The sequence below is a fragment of the Coffea arabica genome, chromosome 7e, assembly GCF_036785885.1.
Source record: "Coffea arabica cultivar ET-39 chromosome 7e, Coffea Arabica ET-39 HiFi, whole genome shotgun sequence".
NCBI lineage: Eukaryota > Viridiplantae > Streptophyta > Magnoliopsida > Gentianales > Rubiaceae > Coffea > Coffea arabica.
In genome coordinates, this window is record NC_092323.1 from 9,647,392 (window position 1) to 9,665,540 (window position 18,149).

The 18,149-nt window shown below is 36.3% G+C and overlaps 2 protein-coding genes across 6 annotated transcripts; one reads left to right on the forward strand and one right to left on the reverse strand.

Moving 5' to 3' along the window:
- The first annotated feature begins 1,088 nt into the window (after nt 1–1,088).
- LOC113702063 (protein FREE1-like) lies at nt 1,089–4,788 on the forward strand. The gene is made up of 10 exons (XM_027223020.2): nt 1,089–2,064; nt 2,221–2,307; nt 2,400–2,531; nt 2,751–2,882; nt 3,005–3,070; nt 3,174–3,284; nt 3,418–3,510; nt 4,133–4,166; nt 4,298–4,368; nt 4,463–4,788. The coding sequence occupies exons 1-10, from the start codon at nt 1,267–1,269 to the stop codon at nt 4,538–4,540; spliced, it is 1,602 nt and encodes a 533-aa protein (XP_027078821.2). The 5' UTR covers nt 1,089–1,266; the 3' UTR covers nt 4,541–4,788.
- A 1,532-nt stretch (nt 4,789–6,320) lies between these two features.
- On the reverse strand, nt 6,321–9,066 carry LOC113701420 (F-box protein At4g35930-like). Of its 5 annotated transcripts, none has more exons than XM_072058601.1 (7): nt 8,881–9,066; nt 8,561–8,613; nt 8,333–8,385; nt 7,570–8,095; nt 7,209–7,284; nt 6,923–7,032; nt 6,321–6,809 (listed from the first exon to the last, which is right to left on the reverse strand). In XM_072058601.1, the coding sequence occupies exons 4-7, from the start codon at nt 8,007–8,009 to the stop codon at nt 6,548–6,550; spliced, it is 888 nt and encodes a 295-aa protein (XP_071914702.1). In that variant the 5' UTR covers nt 8,010–8,095; nt 8,333–8,385; nt 8,561–8,613; nt 8,881–9,066; the 3' UTR covers nt 6,321–6,547. The 5 variants fall into 5 exon arrangements, with proteins under 5 accessions (XP_071914702.1, XP_071914701.1, XP_071914698.1 ...); XM_072058600.1 differs by having other exon boundaries at nt 7,209–7,250; nt 7,569–8,095; XM_072058597.1 differs by having other exon boundaries at nt 6,914–7,032; nt 7,209–7,250; nt 7,569–8,095.
- Nucleotides 9,067–18,149: the final 9,083 nt, after the last annotated feature.

An 18,149-nucleotide genomic window follows, 5' to 3' on the forward strand; every position in this document is an offset into this window, starting at 1 on the left:
ATTTTGGTCTTCAAACTTAGGAAATGAGACATTTTAGTTCATCAAATATAAAATTTATCTCATTTGAGTGTCTAAAGTATAAAATTTGTCCACATTATTCCTTCAAGTATGAAATTTTTGTTCAACTTTAGTCCCTCACATATAAATTTTAGAACTCATTTTTTCACAAAAAAAAAAAAATTATAGAACTCATATATAAATTTGTCCCACTTTAGTATAGAACTTGTTCCACTTCTATTACCGATTTCACTTAAGTGGCCTTGTTTGGATTGCATTTTTCTGGAATTTTTTGTAGAAAAAATACTATAGCGATTTGATATTCATGAGATAAAAAAGTGATTGAAAAATATGTTCATGAAAAATGTGACAATTTTTTTAAAAAAATTTGCTGTCCAAACAAATATTTCAAGGATTAATGTGCTCCGTTTTGAAACAATTTTTTTGCTTTTTCTCTCCCCCTCTCCTCCCCTTCCCCCTCCCCTTTTGCCCAATCCGGTCGCGTGACCAGATTGCAGATGCGGTCTGATACCGCGCGACTAGATCGCAGCTAGGGAAGGGGGAGGGTGGCCAAGGAGGGGGAGACAGAGACGGAGAGGGAGAAGGAGAAAGGAAGGGAAAAAAAAAGGGAAGGCTGGCGCCGGAAGTAGCGGCGAAGGTGGTGGTGGCCGGCGACGGAGGTGGTGGCCGGCGATAAAGGTGTGGTGGATCGGGGTGGGGGAGAAAAAAGAAGAAAAGGAGAAGTTTTTTGTGTATTAGATATTTTGAAGTGTGTAAGTTAAAAAATTTGATAAGTTTTTTTGGGTTCCTGTAGTTGAAGTTGTTAAAAAACTAGTAGCTAAAAAACTTGGTTCCAAACAGGCCCTAGGCTCCGTGTATAATTAATTCAAGGGTACAAATGGTTATTCGCTCCAATAGTAACGAATCGCCGTTAGGACCCGACGCCAAGATCTACGATCCAAAATCCAACCACACACACAAGAAGGAACAATAACGGCCATTGGCGGGTAAGGAAAGAACCGTCAAGCGCGTATCATACATCTTTTGACTTTCCTCGCCCCGGTTCCTGCTTCCTTCCCTTCCACTCTATATCTTCTGCCACTTTCCATCCATCCTTCCTTTCCTTCCTTCCTTCATTCACCAAATCTCCATTCTCCAGTAAAACCCGACCCAAAAAAGCATAAAGGGAAAAGAAAAATCTCTCTCTTCTCCGTCTGGCCGGTCGATTTTCCGATCGAAATTCTGGTACCAATTATACAACAAAGCGACATGAGCTCGTCGTATTACCAGTATTATCAACACGACTTCCAAAGCCCTAACCCTAATCCCGGCTCCAACCCCAACGTCCCCGTGGATTCTCAGTTTATTCCGACCCCCACAATCCCCTCCTACGCCTACGCCTCTGCCCCGCCGGTTTCCTCCAATTATTCGCCCTCCGCCGATTTCTCCGCCAGTAATTATTCCTCCTCCACTTACCCTTCCCATTCCCGGAGTTCTGATCCTGCCCCTTCTTATTCTATAAGCCCTAGCCCTGCCTCCTCTCAGCCCTCCAATCTACCTTCCTACTCTTTCCCTCATCTGGAACCTTCCTATTATCCGTACGATCAGAATCCTGGAGCTGCTGCTGCTTCTGCTGCTGTTAGTTACGATTATCCCAATTCAAATCCTAGTTATAGCTCGTCGTATCCTTATTCATCGGCCTCTTATGACGGTTCTTCGCAGAATTACGACAATTCATTCGGGAATAATGTTAGTCATGGGGGATATGATGATCAGGGGATGTATGATGCTGGGGTTTATAAATATAATGGGGGAAATTCAGAGCCCTATGGTGCTAAAGGGACCCGGTCTCGACCCGAGAGTGGTGGAGTGCTGTTTGATGATTATGGAAGGCCCATTAATGTTCCCGCTGGGAAAGAGCAGAATGGGTCTGGAAGCTTTCCTAAGATTGTGAAGGCGGCTCCAAAGGCTGAGGAGCTGCATGATACCAGGGGCAGCGTGCAGAAATACCGAGTCAGGCTCTTATCCGAAGGTGCAGGTCAGACTGACATGGATGTGCTCTGCCAGGTTTGTGATATGTCATTATATTGTTAAATTTATGAGGGATTGAGCATGAAATTATTTTGATTTTTCGTAGTTTGCTTTATAAGAAATATGTGATTTTTAGATCTTTTCTGGCGTTCTGTTGTTGCTGAATTACTAGGCATAATAATTGTGTTGCAGATTGGTTTAGATGGAATTCGTATACTTGATCCAGCGACTAGTCGGACATTAAAGATATACCCACTTGAGAGTGTCACCAGATGGGATGTAAGTCAGCAACTATTTCCATATCTAAGCTGGTTGTCTTGTTTAATTTGCCAAATAGTTTATGGAAAATTGATTTTGCGCTCTCTTTCTAGGTGTTGGACTTGTATATATTTGCATTTTGGGCTAAAAGTTCTGTTGACATTGAACCAAGACGCATCAGGCTGAAATCGAATAGCTATACAACAAACAATATTTTGGACACAGTGGCAGCAGCAAGCATTCAGGTTAAAGATCTCCACTGTGGCATTTTTCTTTGGTGAATGTGTATCTTACGTACAAGCATGTAGCTTTTCTGTGTGCACATTTTTTCTCTTTTGCATGGCGTGACTGGCATAAATTCCAACTAGGCCTTGGTTTCTGCCATCTAAATATAGTCATCCCGTGATCGCTATTCTTGCGATTTACTCGGGGACATATTCTGATACCTCATCCCATGCAAGTAGGTCAAGGAAATGGGTGGAACAACTAAACCTTCAGATGCAGTGAAGGATGCCGACCAACCTGCAGAAAAGAAGAAAGCATTTATTGATTGGATGAACTTGATGAAGCTGGGACATGAAGAGAAGGATCACTGGGTTAGAACTGATTATTATACTATTTTATTAGTTAAATTTTCATACTTTGTTTGTGAAGAATTTGTCAAACAGAATTCTTATTTCTTTGTGTTTGATTCCTTTGCTCTGTTTGTCCCCATTAGGTTCCTGATGATGCAGTTAACAAATGTACCGCGTGTTCATCAATTTTCAATGCTTTTAACCGGAAGGTGTGCCCTCCAAAATAAACAATCATTATATAACACAATTGGATGTTTAAAACAATTTCGTAATTGATTGTTGAACCTCATGCTTCATTCTTGTCCATTTCAGCATCATTGTAGGAATTGTGGGGATATTTTTTGTGACAAGTGCACACAAGGTAGAATTGCCCTTACTGCTGATGAGAATGCTCAACCAGTTCGTGTTTGTGACCGATGCTTGGTATGAACTTGGTATCTGTAATTATTAGTTATGCTTTTGTAAGGAGAGTGATACATTTGAAACTTATAATTCAATTTGATCATATGGTAACTGGCTTCCTATTGATGTGTTCTCTTGAGTTTCATCTTTGCAGGCAGAAGTTACTCAGAGGCTGAGTAACACAAGGGAAGCAGCTGCCAGATTCGCTGGAGCTCAGAGTCACGAGGAGCTTGTGAGAAAACTTAAGGTAACTGCTCTACATAATCTAGATTTCTGTAACACAGTCTACTGATATGCTGTTCAGAATGCTGCAATTTAGCTAAATTAGAAGTAACTTTTTATTTTGAGGATGATATGAGAGCGCTTGAGTTCATGCTGTTTAGTTCAGTAGCAGTTCATGAATTTAAAGTTCGGATTAGCCTGCACACAGAGTTGCAAACTATGTATTCTTTGACTTTTTTTTTTCCTTTTGAAATGATTTGTCTTCAGAGAAAAGGTGCTACACATGAAAATGCCTGGTTTAAGGTTAAAGTCTTTGAATGTTGAATTCATTCTTTCAGTCAAATAATTAGTGTTTTGCCCCATGCAATCTCAAGCATTTTGCATAGGATCTCATTTGTCTCCTATTTTCTCCTGTATGAGCTTTTCATGCTTGCCTTTCCAAGGATTCTTATGAGAATGGATTGTAATATTGCAAATGCATTTCATGTGTACGTGAATCATCACGGATTGTACTGCTTATGCTAATCTTGTTAAAACAATTTCAGATTCTTACTTTGAATTAGAAGACACATTATAGCATGTCACACATCAAATTTCTGGTGATATACATGCCATTTATGTTTTTGCATTATTTGATTGTGTAACAGGAGGAGATGGACAAAAATCGCAAGACATCATCAGGTAGTCACTCTTAGCTTAGATTGGGCTCTTATTGCCTCTTTGTTATAAAAGAAAAAGAAATGTTCGAAGAAGAATTGAACTTGTCGAACATTGAGCACCCTAAACTTTAGCTAAAGCTCTAGTTTCTGCAGATGTAGCTTCTGATGGATTTGGAACACGCACGAGAGAGGTTGCATGTCCAACTTGCACAGTCCACTTACAGGTTTGAAGCATGGCCTTCGTCGTCTTGTTAAGCTTTAAAAGTATTTTCACAATTGATGAGATGAACAATTATTTATGACTTAAATTCTTTGCAGGTTCAGGTTCCGGCCTCCGGTTCTGAGACCATTGAATGCAGTGTTTGCCAGCACCCTTTTCTTGTGGGCGCTCATTGATCAGTAGCAGCATCTTGTCACTCTGGGCTTGTACAAAATCCGCGCACAATTAACCATTTACAAATTTGTATTTATTACTTTCATCTGGAGAGATATGTTTAAATTCTGTTGTTCGTATGTCTGTTGGATTCTGTTTGTGTAAGCATTTTTTATACGGAATCCTGACTGTAATATTCTGAATAAACATTTCTGTTTCACTGTTTATGGATACAGTTAAAAAAAAAATGGTACAGCGTAAGGCTTTTTAATTGCTGGCGATTCACCTAATCGGTCCTGCTAATTGCTTGTTCAATCGATTATGAAACTTCGATGATCAAATTCTGCTGCAGCTTATGAGTAATTTAGATTAACACAATTTCTCATATTAGCCGAGGTTGATCTTTCTCTTAGTAACCTTTCCTCTCTGCCTCTGCCCGTCAGAATAAATGAAAAATATTTAGAAATTGCGTTACAGTTTTGACTTGAACTCCGCGTTCTGGTATGTTATTGATAGGAATGTGAAGGCGTCATTCTTAACTTCTCACCCTCTTTGACTCATCAGTTATTGCGTTTGATCACATTTCTGTTTGCAATTAGCATCAGTGTTTCAAACTAATGAGCTTTGGCTCAGTGGCTACCAAAAGGGACTAAGGCCTTCTTTGTGCTGTTAGGCTGGGAATTTGAATTTTACTTGTAATAAAAAAATTCGAAAGGGGTGCTCTGGTCGAATCCCACCTCCAATGAAAAAATTCAAATGAGGTATAAGAGCATCCCTTTGAATACCTGTCCTTACACAATCTTGATCTAGTCAAATCTGTATATCTATCTAATCAAATCTGTATATCTATTAACATACACGGTCTCTAGATCTATATATCTGTTAACTTACACAGTTTCTTTAGACTTTTACTCTCTGTAGAATAGGATAAATTAAGTTATAGGAATGTTATCTTTGCAACCAAAAAAAAATAGCATTAGTATTTTAGAATAGATTTTAGGTTATAAGAATATTATCGTTGCGACAAAAAAAAACATTAATATTTAGAATAAATTAGGTTATACGAATGTTATTCTTGTAGAATAGAATAAATTAAATTATAGAAATATTATCATTGCAATAAAAAAAATAGCATTAGCATCTAAGATAGATTTTAGATTATAGGAATGTTGTTGTTGCGGGAAAAAAAATTAGCATTAATATTTAGAATAGATTAGGTTATAAAAATGTTATTATTATAGCAAAAAAAAATCAGCGTTAGTATTTCAACCAAGAGGACCAGAAATCTTGTCAAATATATGGTTAAATCTCATTCACGCTCATCTTGAGTGGACTGAGGGTACATCAATTGCAGATGTGCAGTCAAGAAGCAACAGTTACAGGCCATTAAACCTTGTGCAATGAGGAACTTCAATAACATTTATTTATGAGACTACGAATGATAATCATTGTTCCTGTTGATAAAATGAAGGGCGCGAGCTTCCATCAACGGCCGCAGAAGTACTCTGCACCAGTGTCTGATAGACAGACTCCACTTTAAGAGAAAAAATGAAAATTAAAGAAACGATATTTGGATACTTTTCATGGCAATATTAAGAGAAACTTAATAGGCAACCTTTTGAAATTAGAAACTCTGGGTAAAGCATCGAACATTGACAAGAGCGAGCAGACAAATTAACAGGATTCAAAATCCACTCCATGGTGAAACAGAGACTCTGAAGCATTCAATGTCGACATTCCAGATTTACAGAAAAAAGAAGAGCGAGCAGACCCAAAAAAAAAAAAAAAAAAGGAAACCATCTGTGAAAACAAAATATACTTATATATATACTATACAAGAGACCCTGTCTGAAGTTTTTATTCACTCAATCATTAATATATCTTTGCCATCCTTAAACTTCATAGCTCAGAACAAGTGCTCCAGCAAGACTACAAAACTGCACTCTCCAATTGAAACAACTAAAGGCAAAGAGGTAGATATCATACTATATACATACCAATAGCAGATAAATATTATACGACCATAAAGATCAACGGAGTTTATTCTGAGCAACCGCCTGGCATAACTCCTCCTCATAAAATAATGCTCTATTAGAAGCCAAGGATTTGCATATAGGTTGGGATAATGCTGATGGCACCAAGCACCTTGAAGGAAATGCCGACTCCTGGAAGAGAACAGCTGCAATTTGCCGCATCTCAGTAAACTTGAGACGCGAGGGAGGCCTAGGACCATGCCTTGGTGCCTTTGGGGTGTGTGGGCTAGGTATCCAAATACCTTTTCCATCTCCCTTGCTGCAAGTGACTCAAATGTATAAGTTGAAACAATATGTGACTGTATTGATCAATTTTCAGTAGGGAAAAACAAGGAAAGAGAACCAAGTCTCAAGATAGAGCACCATTCAAACCTCATAAAAGGCCAGTGATCGGTTGGCAAAGGAGTCATTGTTCTTAGCATCTCTTGTCGAGTTCGATCAGGCGTAGTATAATTAAAGTGAAACTGTCTTGCTTGTATAACCTAGTCAAATGAGTATAAGCACCAATGAGCCATTGAACATCAACTGCATATGTTCTGAAAGAGATGTGTCCACAGAGGAAAAGAAAGAACACAATTCACATAAGCACCCCCCATCCCCACTAAAAACCAAAAACAAAAGACTCATAGTCATAGAGACCCAGGAGAAATAGACTCACCGCCTTCCTGATTTTCTGAGAGACATGGAAAACTGCTCGGAGCTGGTCATGGTGCAGGTGGCACATTATTTTGACCCCAATCAGACAACGATGACAAATTAGTCATTGATTTTAACGAAAATTAAGATGCATTAAAACAGAACACAGCAATACTTTAACGTATCAGCTTTCTGGATTATGCAGAAGAGAAATGTTGAAGATCAGAATGCTAAGATTGCAGTGCTTTTGCGATCTAAGAATATCAACCAATAACGAATTTAAAGTAGTTTGATAAGATCTTTGTAACAAACTAGTGGAACTCAAGGTTGAAGACACTAGTGAGGAGTCAATAATCAAGAAAGTCATGCAGATAGTAAATACCAGTAAATCCATGGGGAGAGACTCAATCCTGGACTCAGACTTGCACTCTTCAGCACGTGGTGTTTTTGGTGTTTTCTGCAAATTATTCTGCTTAAAACTGTCAATGGCCCCAAAAAGAGGACCAATCCCAGATCGTATGGGCGATAAAATGGTGGGGCTCTTCTCCATAGCAGAACCAAACCCAAACTTTACAGGTGATAAAATTGTGGGGCTTCTGTTGATAATTTTATTTTCAAGTATAACATCATTTTTTTGCTTGTCTGCATCCACCAGAGCGACCCTTTTCTTCCCAAGATCTGTACAAGATTTAGCAGCAGATGCTTTGTTGTATCGAAGCTGGGCAAGAGCCCCCGGTCTAAGATACTTGTTGATTGAACTCCTTGGCCTTCTTTTCTGCTTGCCAGTCTTAGTTTCCCTGTCCTTTGGAGAAACTTTTCCCATTCTAAACTTGGTTCTGCTAATTGCTCTCCTTTTTGGCTGTCTCCAGATCGATCTTCCGATTTCAAGGCCTCACCTTTCTCCTGCAACTAAACCAGACTTCAACTTCAAACCCTAACAGAATTCATGAAATGATCCAAATTCAAACTAAAAGCATAAAATTTACAAGCATATTACACCGTACAAAATGATAAGAAGATAGAGTACCCAAATGAAATGAAACTAAATTTCAAAGAAAAAGATTATTTTTATTATCAGAAAAAGCAGAAAACTACGAAAAAGCAACTGGAAAAGTATATCCAGTAAGAAACTAAAAATTTACATACCACGAAAGGTCCACATCATCCAGAGCCATTCAAATAATACCCTCTACTTAAACCTGAAGTATAAAGGTTAGTTAAAAAAAACAAACTAAAAAAAAAAGAAGGGGGATCATCTGAAATACTTAAATAAAGAACAGAATATCGCTAAAGTGTGGATATGCATATAAAAAGTGTAATTAACAATAAATCCAACTAATTAACGGGGAGATTACAACAAAATAGAGACCCTACCCTGAATAAATACTACATGTATCTCATCCTCAACAAAACTTCAAGCTATTCCCCTGCAGAAAAGTAACACCAAGAAATAACATAAAATTCAATAAACAACCTAATTTAAATGTACACAAATCCCTAGGCTACTAGGAGTAGTATTCAGAAATGCCTAAACTTCTTTGCAGTTTTTGAGAATTACATTTCCAACCCAAAAATTATCAATCCGCAGCTAAATTAAAAGCGAAAGAAACCAAAACAGTTCAGAAAAGTGAGCAGTTCGATCCAACACCCATATCCAGCACTATTATCGAGAAATTTATAGAACAGAAACTAACCTGCATAAACCACGAATTAGAGAACCCTTAATGAATACAAAAATACATATAAAACATTTAATTTAGGGAGGAAGTTCAGGGAAAGACAGCAAAAGAGGGAGGAAGAAGGAGAGAAAAGAAAGACGGAGGGAGTGAAATGATGGGGGAAATGGGGCAGCGGCTGGGATGGTTTGGGGGGGAAAGGGGGGGGGGTCAGGTTACCTAGGGTTTTGCTTAAAAAGTGCTGTTTGAATTTTGCTATGGATAGATTTGCCCGCCAAATTTTTTCAGCAACAGTTACCCAGAAACTGACAAGTTGGTGTGCAGGTGGCGCTTCGGGATTGGGTATACTTGCAGGAGTGGGCGGGAGTTCGTGGGGTCCCTCAGAGAATCCTAAGTTCGCCCCTTTGGTCACCTTAGTTAAGCGTAGATGGCGGCAGCGGATGGATTCTGCTACCACCAATTGGCTGAATTTGTGTTTCTTGTAGATCCCTTCTTGTATTGGTTTCGACCTTCGGGCCGATTTAACTATTAACTCTCGTGCTTAGTCTAATTAAGTGTGTGTGAGTTTATTTCAGTTTCTGAAAAAAAGGATAGATTCTCGCTGCCAATTAAATGCAGTACTAGTTTTTCTCCCTTTTTTAACTTATTTAAAAGGAAAAAAACTAAGGCCCCGTTTGGATAGCCATTTTTTGTCGAAAAATTATATCGTTTTCCGTAATCACATTTTCCTATTACCTTTTTTCCTCACATACATCAAATCGTTACAATAATTTTTCTACAAAAAATCCAAAAAAATGCTATCAAAACAAGGCCTAAATTCCTGCTGTACACGTCAAATAATCTCAATAATAAAATTTACGTTCAAATTTAACTCTTACCAACCAACTTGCTTGGGTTATCCTAGATAGGGTTATTTGAACAAGGGGCATGAACAATTGTAAAAAAAACGATTAATATTAATGGATACATCTTGTTTTCACCTTTTTTTTTTGTTTTGCGTGACGAGTTTTCTGGTTAGAAATAATTTCTAAAAGTGCAGATAAAGGAGGTGATATTCGCATTTTTAAATTAGTCTCTCAAAATACAATTCATTCACTAATAATTTGGGAGGGAGTTTGAATGAGTGTGTTTGGATGAAAGATTATTCAGGTGAAAAAAAAAAAACATCAGTAGAAAGATTTGATCCATTTTGAAAGCTTCAGAGGACATTCTGAGTTGGGTTGGGCTTTGTGAGCCCAGGCACAACCTGTTTTAGAGAAATTCCAACATTTGTAAGCATAAGGAAGGAAGGAAGGTTTTTTTTTTTTTGGGAAGGAAAAGAAAGGAAGGGTTAAAAAGCAGTAGTGAGAGAAGTGATATTTGCACTTTAAAGCAAGTCTCTCTGACTCCAATTCACTCGTTGAATAAAAATGCTATCAAGGAAGGACAATGAGAGGCTAACTTGACAGTGCAGCATGCAACATGTTTCAGCATTGAAGTCCTTCTTATTAACGACAACCGAGCACAAAAGTTTACCTAAATGTAGCATTCACCAAACCAAAATGTTCTACCCATTTCTCTTGAACATTTCCGACCAAATCTGCATACGTTGTAGTATTCCAGTCGTATGTTGTGTGTATTGTGAGAACATTTTCTGTTTTTTCCAAGGACCTTTTGCTTTTGCTCCTGATAACATATGAAGAAGCTATGGCACTATGTAACAACTAACAACTTTTTTTATGTTGAAGCACACCTCTATTTTAAATATAGTGTTACAAATTAATACTTTTGTGTAGCCTTTTGAGAATGAGTGCGAGACGACATGCACAAATCAGACACGAACCTTAAAGAACTTGTGATCCATGGCGTGGTCAGCCCAAATGGCAACTTTTTTTTTTTTTTTGTCGCAATGGTCATATTTCTATACTCTAATTTATCATAATTTAGGGAGAGCGGGAGCCGATGGGAGTTGAATCATCATATAAAAATAAAAAAAAAACTATTGAATGCAGCCACTTATAGTGACAAATTGATGAAAGACAAAAATTGAACTCCCGCCACTAAGATTTAATTGCTTGGTGGTGACCACCGCCCCGGCGAAAAAAAAAAGAAAGAAAGAAAGTTCAGATGCCAACTGATTATGGAGTTTTTAATGTTGGAGTATGCGTGTGTAAAGGACACAACCTTTTTGCCTTTTTATTAGTTGTTTCAAGTATCTTATTAATCTACTCCGGCTGGCAACGGGCTTAATGGCGGCCACACCCGTGACACTGCGGACTCGCATCCTTTTTGCACTTAACAAGCTGGCAGGACTTAGGAGTAATCAACCCTGAGTTTATCTGAGTTTTATTAGGCAACTCTGATTGCTCTTATCACAGACAGGGCAAAAAAAAGAAGGGGGGGGGGGGGTAAGTTAACTACTATTGCTACTAGAAAGTTGAAACTTGTATTAGTCATATATATGCAGCTGAAAGAGTATGATATCCCAAAGCTCGAAATATTGTTCATTTTTGCAGTCTCAAGCTAACTCGACCCTTAAACTTCACCCAAAGTTTAACACTTAGACTTCAAGGCTTTTATTTATTTATTTTTTATTTATTTGAAGCCAGTCACTTAGACTTCAAGTCACCAAACCCTTTCAACAAGTCGCCTGAATTTTGAGTGGTCATAGAGGCATGGAAGTGGCTCAGAAGTGAAATCAAGAATGACAACCCAAATCCTCTTTTCACCTTAATCTGGTTAGGACATATATGTTAAAAGAGGATCGTTGGTTACTTTCTCATAATTCTCCATTTGGTAATTTATCACCGTTCGGTTAGCTGCATCAAAATATGACAAGTTAGTGTACCTTATTTATGACCGGCCTTGTCGTCTTCAATTAGGTGATTATAGTATTTTAAGTGTGAAAATGAAATTACAAGTAAATATACTACTATTACCAAAAGTTGATGGATAGAAAAAGAACATCAACTTTTCTTTTGCCCCTACTTTTTCTGGGCCAGAGGAAGGGATGGCAGTGCCAACAATTTTGTGGACAAGGGGCACAAACGGTTACAGGTGCAATCGTTTTTGCGGGTTGTGTGCATTTTTCACTGTGCATAACTTTGATTACACACGGTGTAACTTTTTTTGCACACAACGTAACTTTAGATCAAATTTTTGTGGGTCCCACACACGACGTAAAAATCGAGTTACAAGATGTGATCTGAGCCGCACAAAATTTTTTGGCCAAATCATGGCCGTCAACTGCCAACCGTTCCTGCCCCATTTCCCAATTTTGTATACGTATCATTCAGAAAAGTGGGAAAAAAAAATATATCCTTCATAATGCACCAATATCCCCAGGCTGAGCTAACCACCAAAATGATTAAGAATAAATCATTGTTAATTAGTGAATGGTAACCCACCGGAAGTGACCCATTACTGTATTAAAAATTAAAGCATGCACTGCCATGAAGTGTTCGGAAAAGAACACTAATTAAATAAAACTACCAATCTGTCCATTCGCACTCAGTTTAGTGGTAGGTTATTCATCGAGTTTTGGTTCAATATATTATTATTCTTTCACCATCTCATGAAAAAAAAAATCTATTATCCTCGGACTAAGTGGGTTCATTTTGAGTTTGATGTAGAATTATTTTTTCTTTTTTATTATCTAAACAAGCCCACCAAAAAAAAACTAAAAGTATTATTGCATCGCACATTTTGTGTTTTATCTGAGATAATTTGTTCCATTGCTCACATTTTGTGTTTTGTCTGAGAAAAAAAATAACAGCAGAGAAAGAAGATATCTTTCATATAAAACACCTACCTAATGAGGTGAGGTTCCTCGCGTGTCATTTCTCATAAACTACTCGACTTCCTTGTTTGGATTGTCATTTTTTTTAAAATAAAAAATTTTTATATTTTTTATGAACATATTTTTAATTTTACATATATCAAATAATTACAGATTTATAGTGTATTTTTCTAACAAAAAAAAAAAAGCTCCCGAAAAATAGCAATCTAAACTAGCATGTTTTCCAATGAACAAGACCGATGGTTATCCAACTCAAGTTTCTGACTTTTCTCAGCATTGATGAAGAAAATATCTATTAAGGATGGGAATAGGTGGAAGAGTTTATACCTGTACTCGAGACTTGATACGTTATAAACTATAAAAACAAAAAATTCAGAAGGGAAGGGGGGATGTGCTTCTCATAGAGGTGGCAATTTGTCCCAAGTTCCAATGGGTTACCCATGCCCATGGGGACTTTGGACGGTATGGGTACAGGAATTTGATAATGGGTTTAAAATGGGACAAATTTCAATTGTACCCATTAATTGATGGGAAATTTTGGAAAATACTTGGGTACCCATTGGGCTCAAATAGCAAGGGCTCCGTTTGGATTAGTTATTTTTTGGGGTGTTTTTGAAATATTTTATTGTAGCAGTGTATATGAAAAATTTTTACTATAAATTTTTTTTGAAATATTTGATATACTAATATGGATGGGATGTTTTTTGAGTTATTATATATTACTGTAATATTGTATTTGAAAAAATTATTTTTTGAAAAAATAGCCAATCCAAACGGAGTCTTAGATTCAAAAATTATCTTTAACAATTTTTATAGTCATACCTGCGAATATAATCTAGCAGTCTTCCTAGTCATTATCCACAAGAATTTCCAGCATTTCAGTCAGTTTAGACCTGTCATCCTTGGACAATGATGAGCATAAATATTCAACACCCTAAGTGCCTTGGCCATCTTGATATATGTTGGAATATGACTGTATATCTATCTTTTCCTTTATTGTTAATCCAATTTTTGGTGGGAATCCTGAGTATAAAGCACTTGCATGTTTATTTAATAAAACTAAAAGAAATTTAATAAATTAAAAACATTAAAGTTATATAAAAAATAAAAAATGAATTAAAGGGAAAAAATATGTAGAAAATAGATTTGGGTATTGGGCGGAATCAATCTAAACCCATTCCAAAGTGATACCGCCCAAGTTAGTCCCAAAACACATATGGGTAAGATTGGATCTAAACCCATATGACTAGGTTCCATCTCAAACTCAAGCAAATCCCGTCCATCCCGCCTATTTTGCCACCTCTAGCTTCTCATAATATAATCGGGTCACATCAAATGAACTACCTAACTGGTGCAAGGAATGTTTGTTCCACCAGCCCTGCTCCTCCCCCTCCCTCTTCCCCCTCCCCACCAACTCCTCTCCCCCCCAAAAAAAACTTTTAATCCATTTATTGAAAAAGACTTTTAATCCTCATTTATTGATATATCCATTTATTGAAAAAAGACTTTTAATCCTCATTTATTGGTTGACCAAATTCACGATAGAAGCGGCCTCTCCAGTTGATTATATAAATCTTACACTTTTAACGTCATGAATTAGCTGTATAAGTTGACAAATTTATGTCTATACTGAAATTATATTAGTATCATTTTATACCAAAAATTGTAAAAATTACATAACTATACCCAACAGAACAAAAGTTTAATTATAGAGGCCCAGAAGCGAAATTCACCCCTTTGCGGTTAGGCGTGTGCAACGAATTCGAATTCGGTAATTTAAATTCAAAAGTTTTCAAAAATTTGGCAGCAGAATTACCGACCAAATTTGATTTCGAATTCACCAGTTCCGAATTCCGAATTCACCGAATTCGGAAACCTTTTTTCCTTTTTTCTTTTTTGTTAGATGTATTGTTATATAATATAAATTTTATATTACATATATTATAAAAAATATTATTATACATATTAATATATATATTATAAAACAAAATTGAAATAAAAAATATTATTATATATATTATAAAATGAAATTGAAATCGGAAATTCCAATTTCAAAAACTCTATTATCAAATTCGAACCAAATTCTCATAATTCGGAATCGAAAATTCCGATTTCAATATCGAATTCTGAATTACCGATTTCGAAAATCCCGAATTCAATTCGAATTTGATTGATAAATCTGAATTTTTCGATTTTGCACGCTCCTATTTGCGGTTACATTATTCTTTTCCAAATTGGGTTGCCAATCACATCATGACATGGACCGTACGAAAACATCAGAAGACAAACTGCACCTTGCAACCATGAACAAAAGACAAGAATGATTGATGAGGAGATTAATTTTTTGTGTATCAAGCAACTGAACTTAGTTCAGGAGTGGTGGATATAAGATTCAGTTTCCAAAGGGCGAAAAAATACCACTAATTGTACAAAAGAAATGACAAAATTAACGAGGGAACAACCCCCACGTGACCAAAGCAACGGGGCATGACCTTGTTGTATGTCCTTTTCTCTTGCCAAATCCAATGCCCCGCGGAAAGTCCTCAAGAGTGTTAAAGGCAGCAAAGTAACGTAGTATTTGTGCAATACATATACCTGTTCGTAGAATATAATTAAGATTAACTTTCTGTAATCTAGATTTGAATTAAAAAATTTAAATCTCATATATAAGTCATGTAATTCGACTCTCTCTTTTTTTTTTCCCCACTTGTGTAGTAGACCAGTTAGAAAAAAGGCCTGTAATTATCAATAAACGAGAAGACAACTGTTGAAAGACACTGCGGGGGTGTGGGAAGGTCAGCAATATTGCACGTAAAGAAGTTTTGAGGAGCAAGTGACCAAAATGAATATATAGTAGTAGTATATGGGGGCAATCATACCTTAGACAATTCATGCAAATATCACGTTCCTACTACATTATGGTGTCGGTGTCTCGTGAGTCTTCTAAGTCCTCCTCCATGGCATTTTCTTTTAGTTACAGAATAGAATGAAAAGTTGGCAATATGAGATGACTACTTTAACTTGTGGTCGGACATGATGTTTCTGGTGGGGGCATGCACGGATAAGGTTTGATTCAAGGATAAGAAGGAGAAGTTAATGCACCACAATTTGGGTTTCATCCTATTTTCTTGGGTTGAGATATTGCTATCTAATCCTTTGTTATTATTATTTTTTGCCATGTAATCCTAAAGTGATTAAAAATAAACAAATAAATAAATAAATAAAGAGATTGGAATGAATACACAGTCCAGGAATATTGCCAAAATTTCCCTCAATTCAATAATGAATTTAAGATGACACTAGTTGTTTGGATAGGAGTTTATTTGAATGATTTATTTGAGATAATTACGATAACACTTTTTGTGATGTGATGTATGTGAAATAAAAAAATGATTGAAAAGATAAAAAAGTATTGAAATTTGTGAAACAAATTATTTTATTTCAAAATATTTCAATCCAAACACATAATGAGTTTCACCATCGAGAAGGATAGTAATATCAATAAATTAATGAAGCTTCTCGTTTCAAGAGAGTATTTCAAACAAAAAAAAAAAAGAAAATATAAACCATTCAAGTAGTTGAGCAAAAGAAGTAATCCATACGAACATGAGAAGGGATCATTAAGAACGGGGATAACTTTTGAGAAACTTGGTTGGCATCAAAACGTTTCAACAAATTAAGAAACTGAGCTCCTTGTTTGGTTTAACGCCAACCTTCAAATTAATTGAAAACGTTCTTATAAAAAAGGGTTTGTCTAACGGATGTTGATAGAGTACTCATTAAAATATATTTCAAATATCATAATTTTAAAATTTTAAAATTAACTAAGAAATATAAATAAATATAAAAAAGGATAAGTAAGATTAAATGTGAAACATGAGCATTTTCACAAAGCTGTCTGTTTGGATTGTAAGTTATTTGGGATTATTTGGGATATTTTTACTGTAGCACTTTTTGTGATGTGATGTATGTGAGATAAAAAGATATTGGGAAGATAAAAATGTGTATTGAAAATTGTAAAGATGATTTAAGCAAATAAAATTGGGGAAATATGAAGCAATCCAAACAAACCTTGATGAAGTTGAGAAAGGCTAATCGGTCACAGAGACAGGAAAACAACAAGCAGTAGCATCACAACCAGCAGTAGTACGGATGCCACCTGTCAACGAGCACTGTGCCCACATTACAGCTGGAACTCGGAACATGCGCTACGGTTGCGGTACATCTATCATGCGCACAACCGTTTATATCGTTGCCCAGAGTACACATATATATAATTATGCTTTTTTTTTATTTTATTGTGACACCTTTATCATATGATATATGTAAAATAAAAATATAATTCCTCCCTTAAAAATCTCTAATATCTTTTTCTCCCCTTGAAATAATTCCTTTTTCAATGGACCTCCGATCATCATTAAATGGTGTAAATTTCATTAATAATGATATAAGTAATTATACAATAAAAGGAAAACTGACATAATTTCGAGATATACTACTATCTAAACACACTTTTTGATATCAGGTGAGAAATAGGATACCCTGATTTCAAGAACTCAAGGTAAGCATTAGTTTACAGTAGCTATTGAAATGGTAATTTTTTTCTTCCGACAACGATAATATATATATAAAATGATTTATTCTATTCTATAAAAAAAAGAGCTTAATTTGTATAATTTAATTTATTCTATTATACAGGAAGGAAGACTAAAGGCATAAAAATTTGACTGGATCAAAGGAATTCCTTTTGGTAGCCCGTCAGTGGTTGAAACGGTGGTTGAATCGCAATTAAAAAAAAGGTCTATAGATTGTGCTGAAAAGCACGAAACGCACCAATGCAGTTACTAGAAAAACCATGGCCTGCACAGTTTATTTAGGTCACGGCAATAGGATGTGGTCCACAAGAAATAGGGAAAAAGGAATGGGGTTGAATTAGTGCTGATCATGATAGCTAACTCAATACCCTTATATGATATTTTGGCTCATTGTAGTTTTTTGTCTTTGTCTTGTACGTTTAGACTGGGAAATTGAATGCTACATGTGCAGTTTGGCCAATACTAGTCAAACCTTGACATATTGCCTACGAGCAAGGAAATTTTACAACATGATTACTATTCTGCATCATCGCTAATAAGATTCAGAAATTTTGAAGACTTCCATTGTCCTGAATAATATAATTGCCCTGTTTGCCAAACCGATTAGTTTTTTCTACAAATTTTTTAACAATTTTAACTTCAATAACTCTAAAAAAACCCCTCAAAGTTTTTAAAATACGTACTTCAAAATATCTAAAAACACACAAAAAAATTTATCTTATTCCTTCACCACCTCAATCTATCACCACCTCCACCACCGCCCGACACCTTTTTCAGCACCGGAAGAAGCAGAGTTTTTTTTTTTTTTCCTTTCCTCCCTCTCCTTCTTTTCTCTTCCCTCCCCTGCCACTTCTCTTTCCCCCTCCTTCTCCCGCCACCCTTCCCTCCCCCAGCCCTCCCCCTCTCCCTGTCGC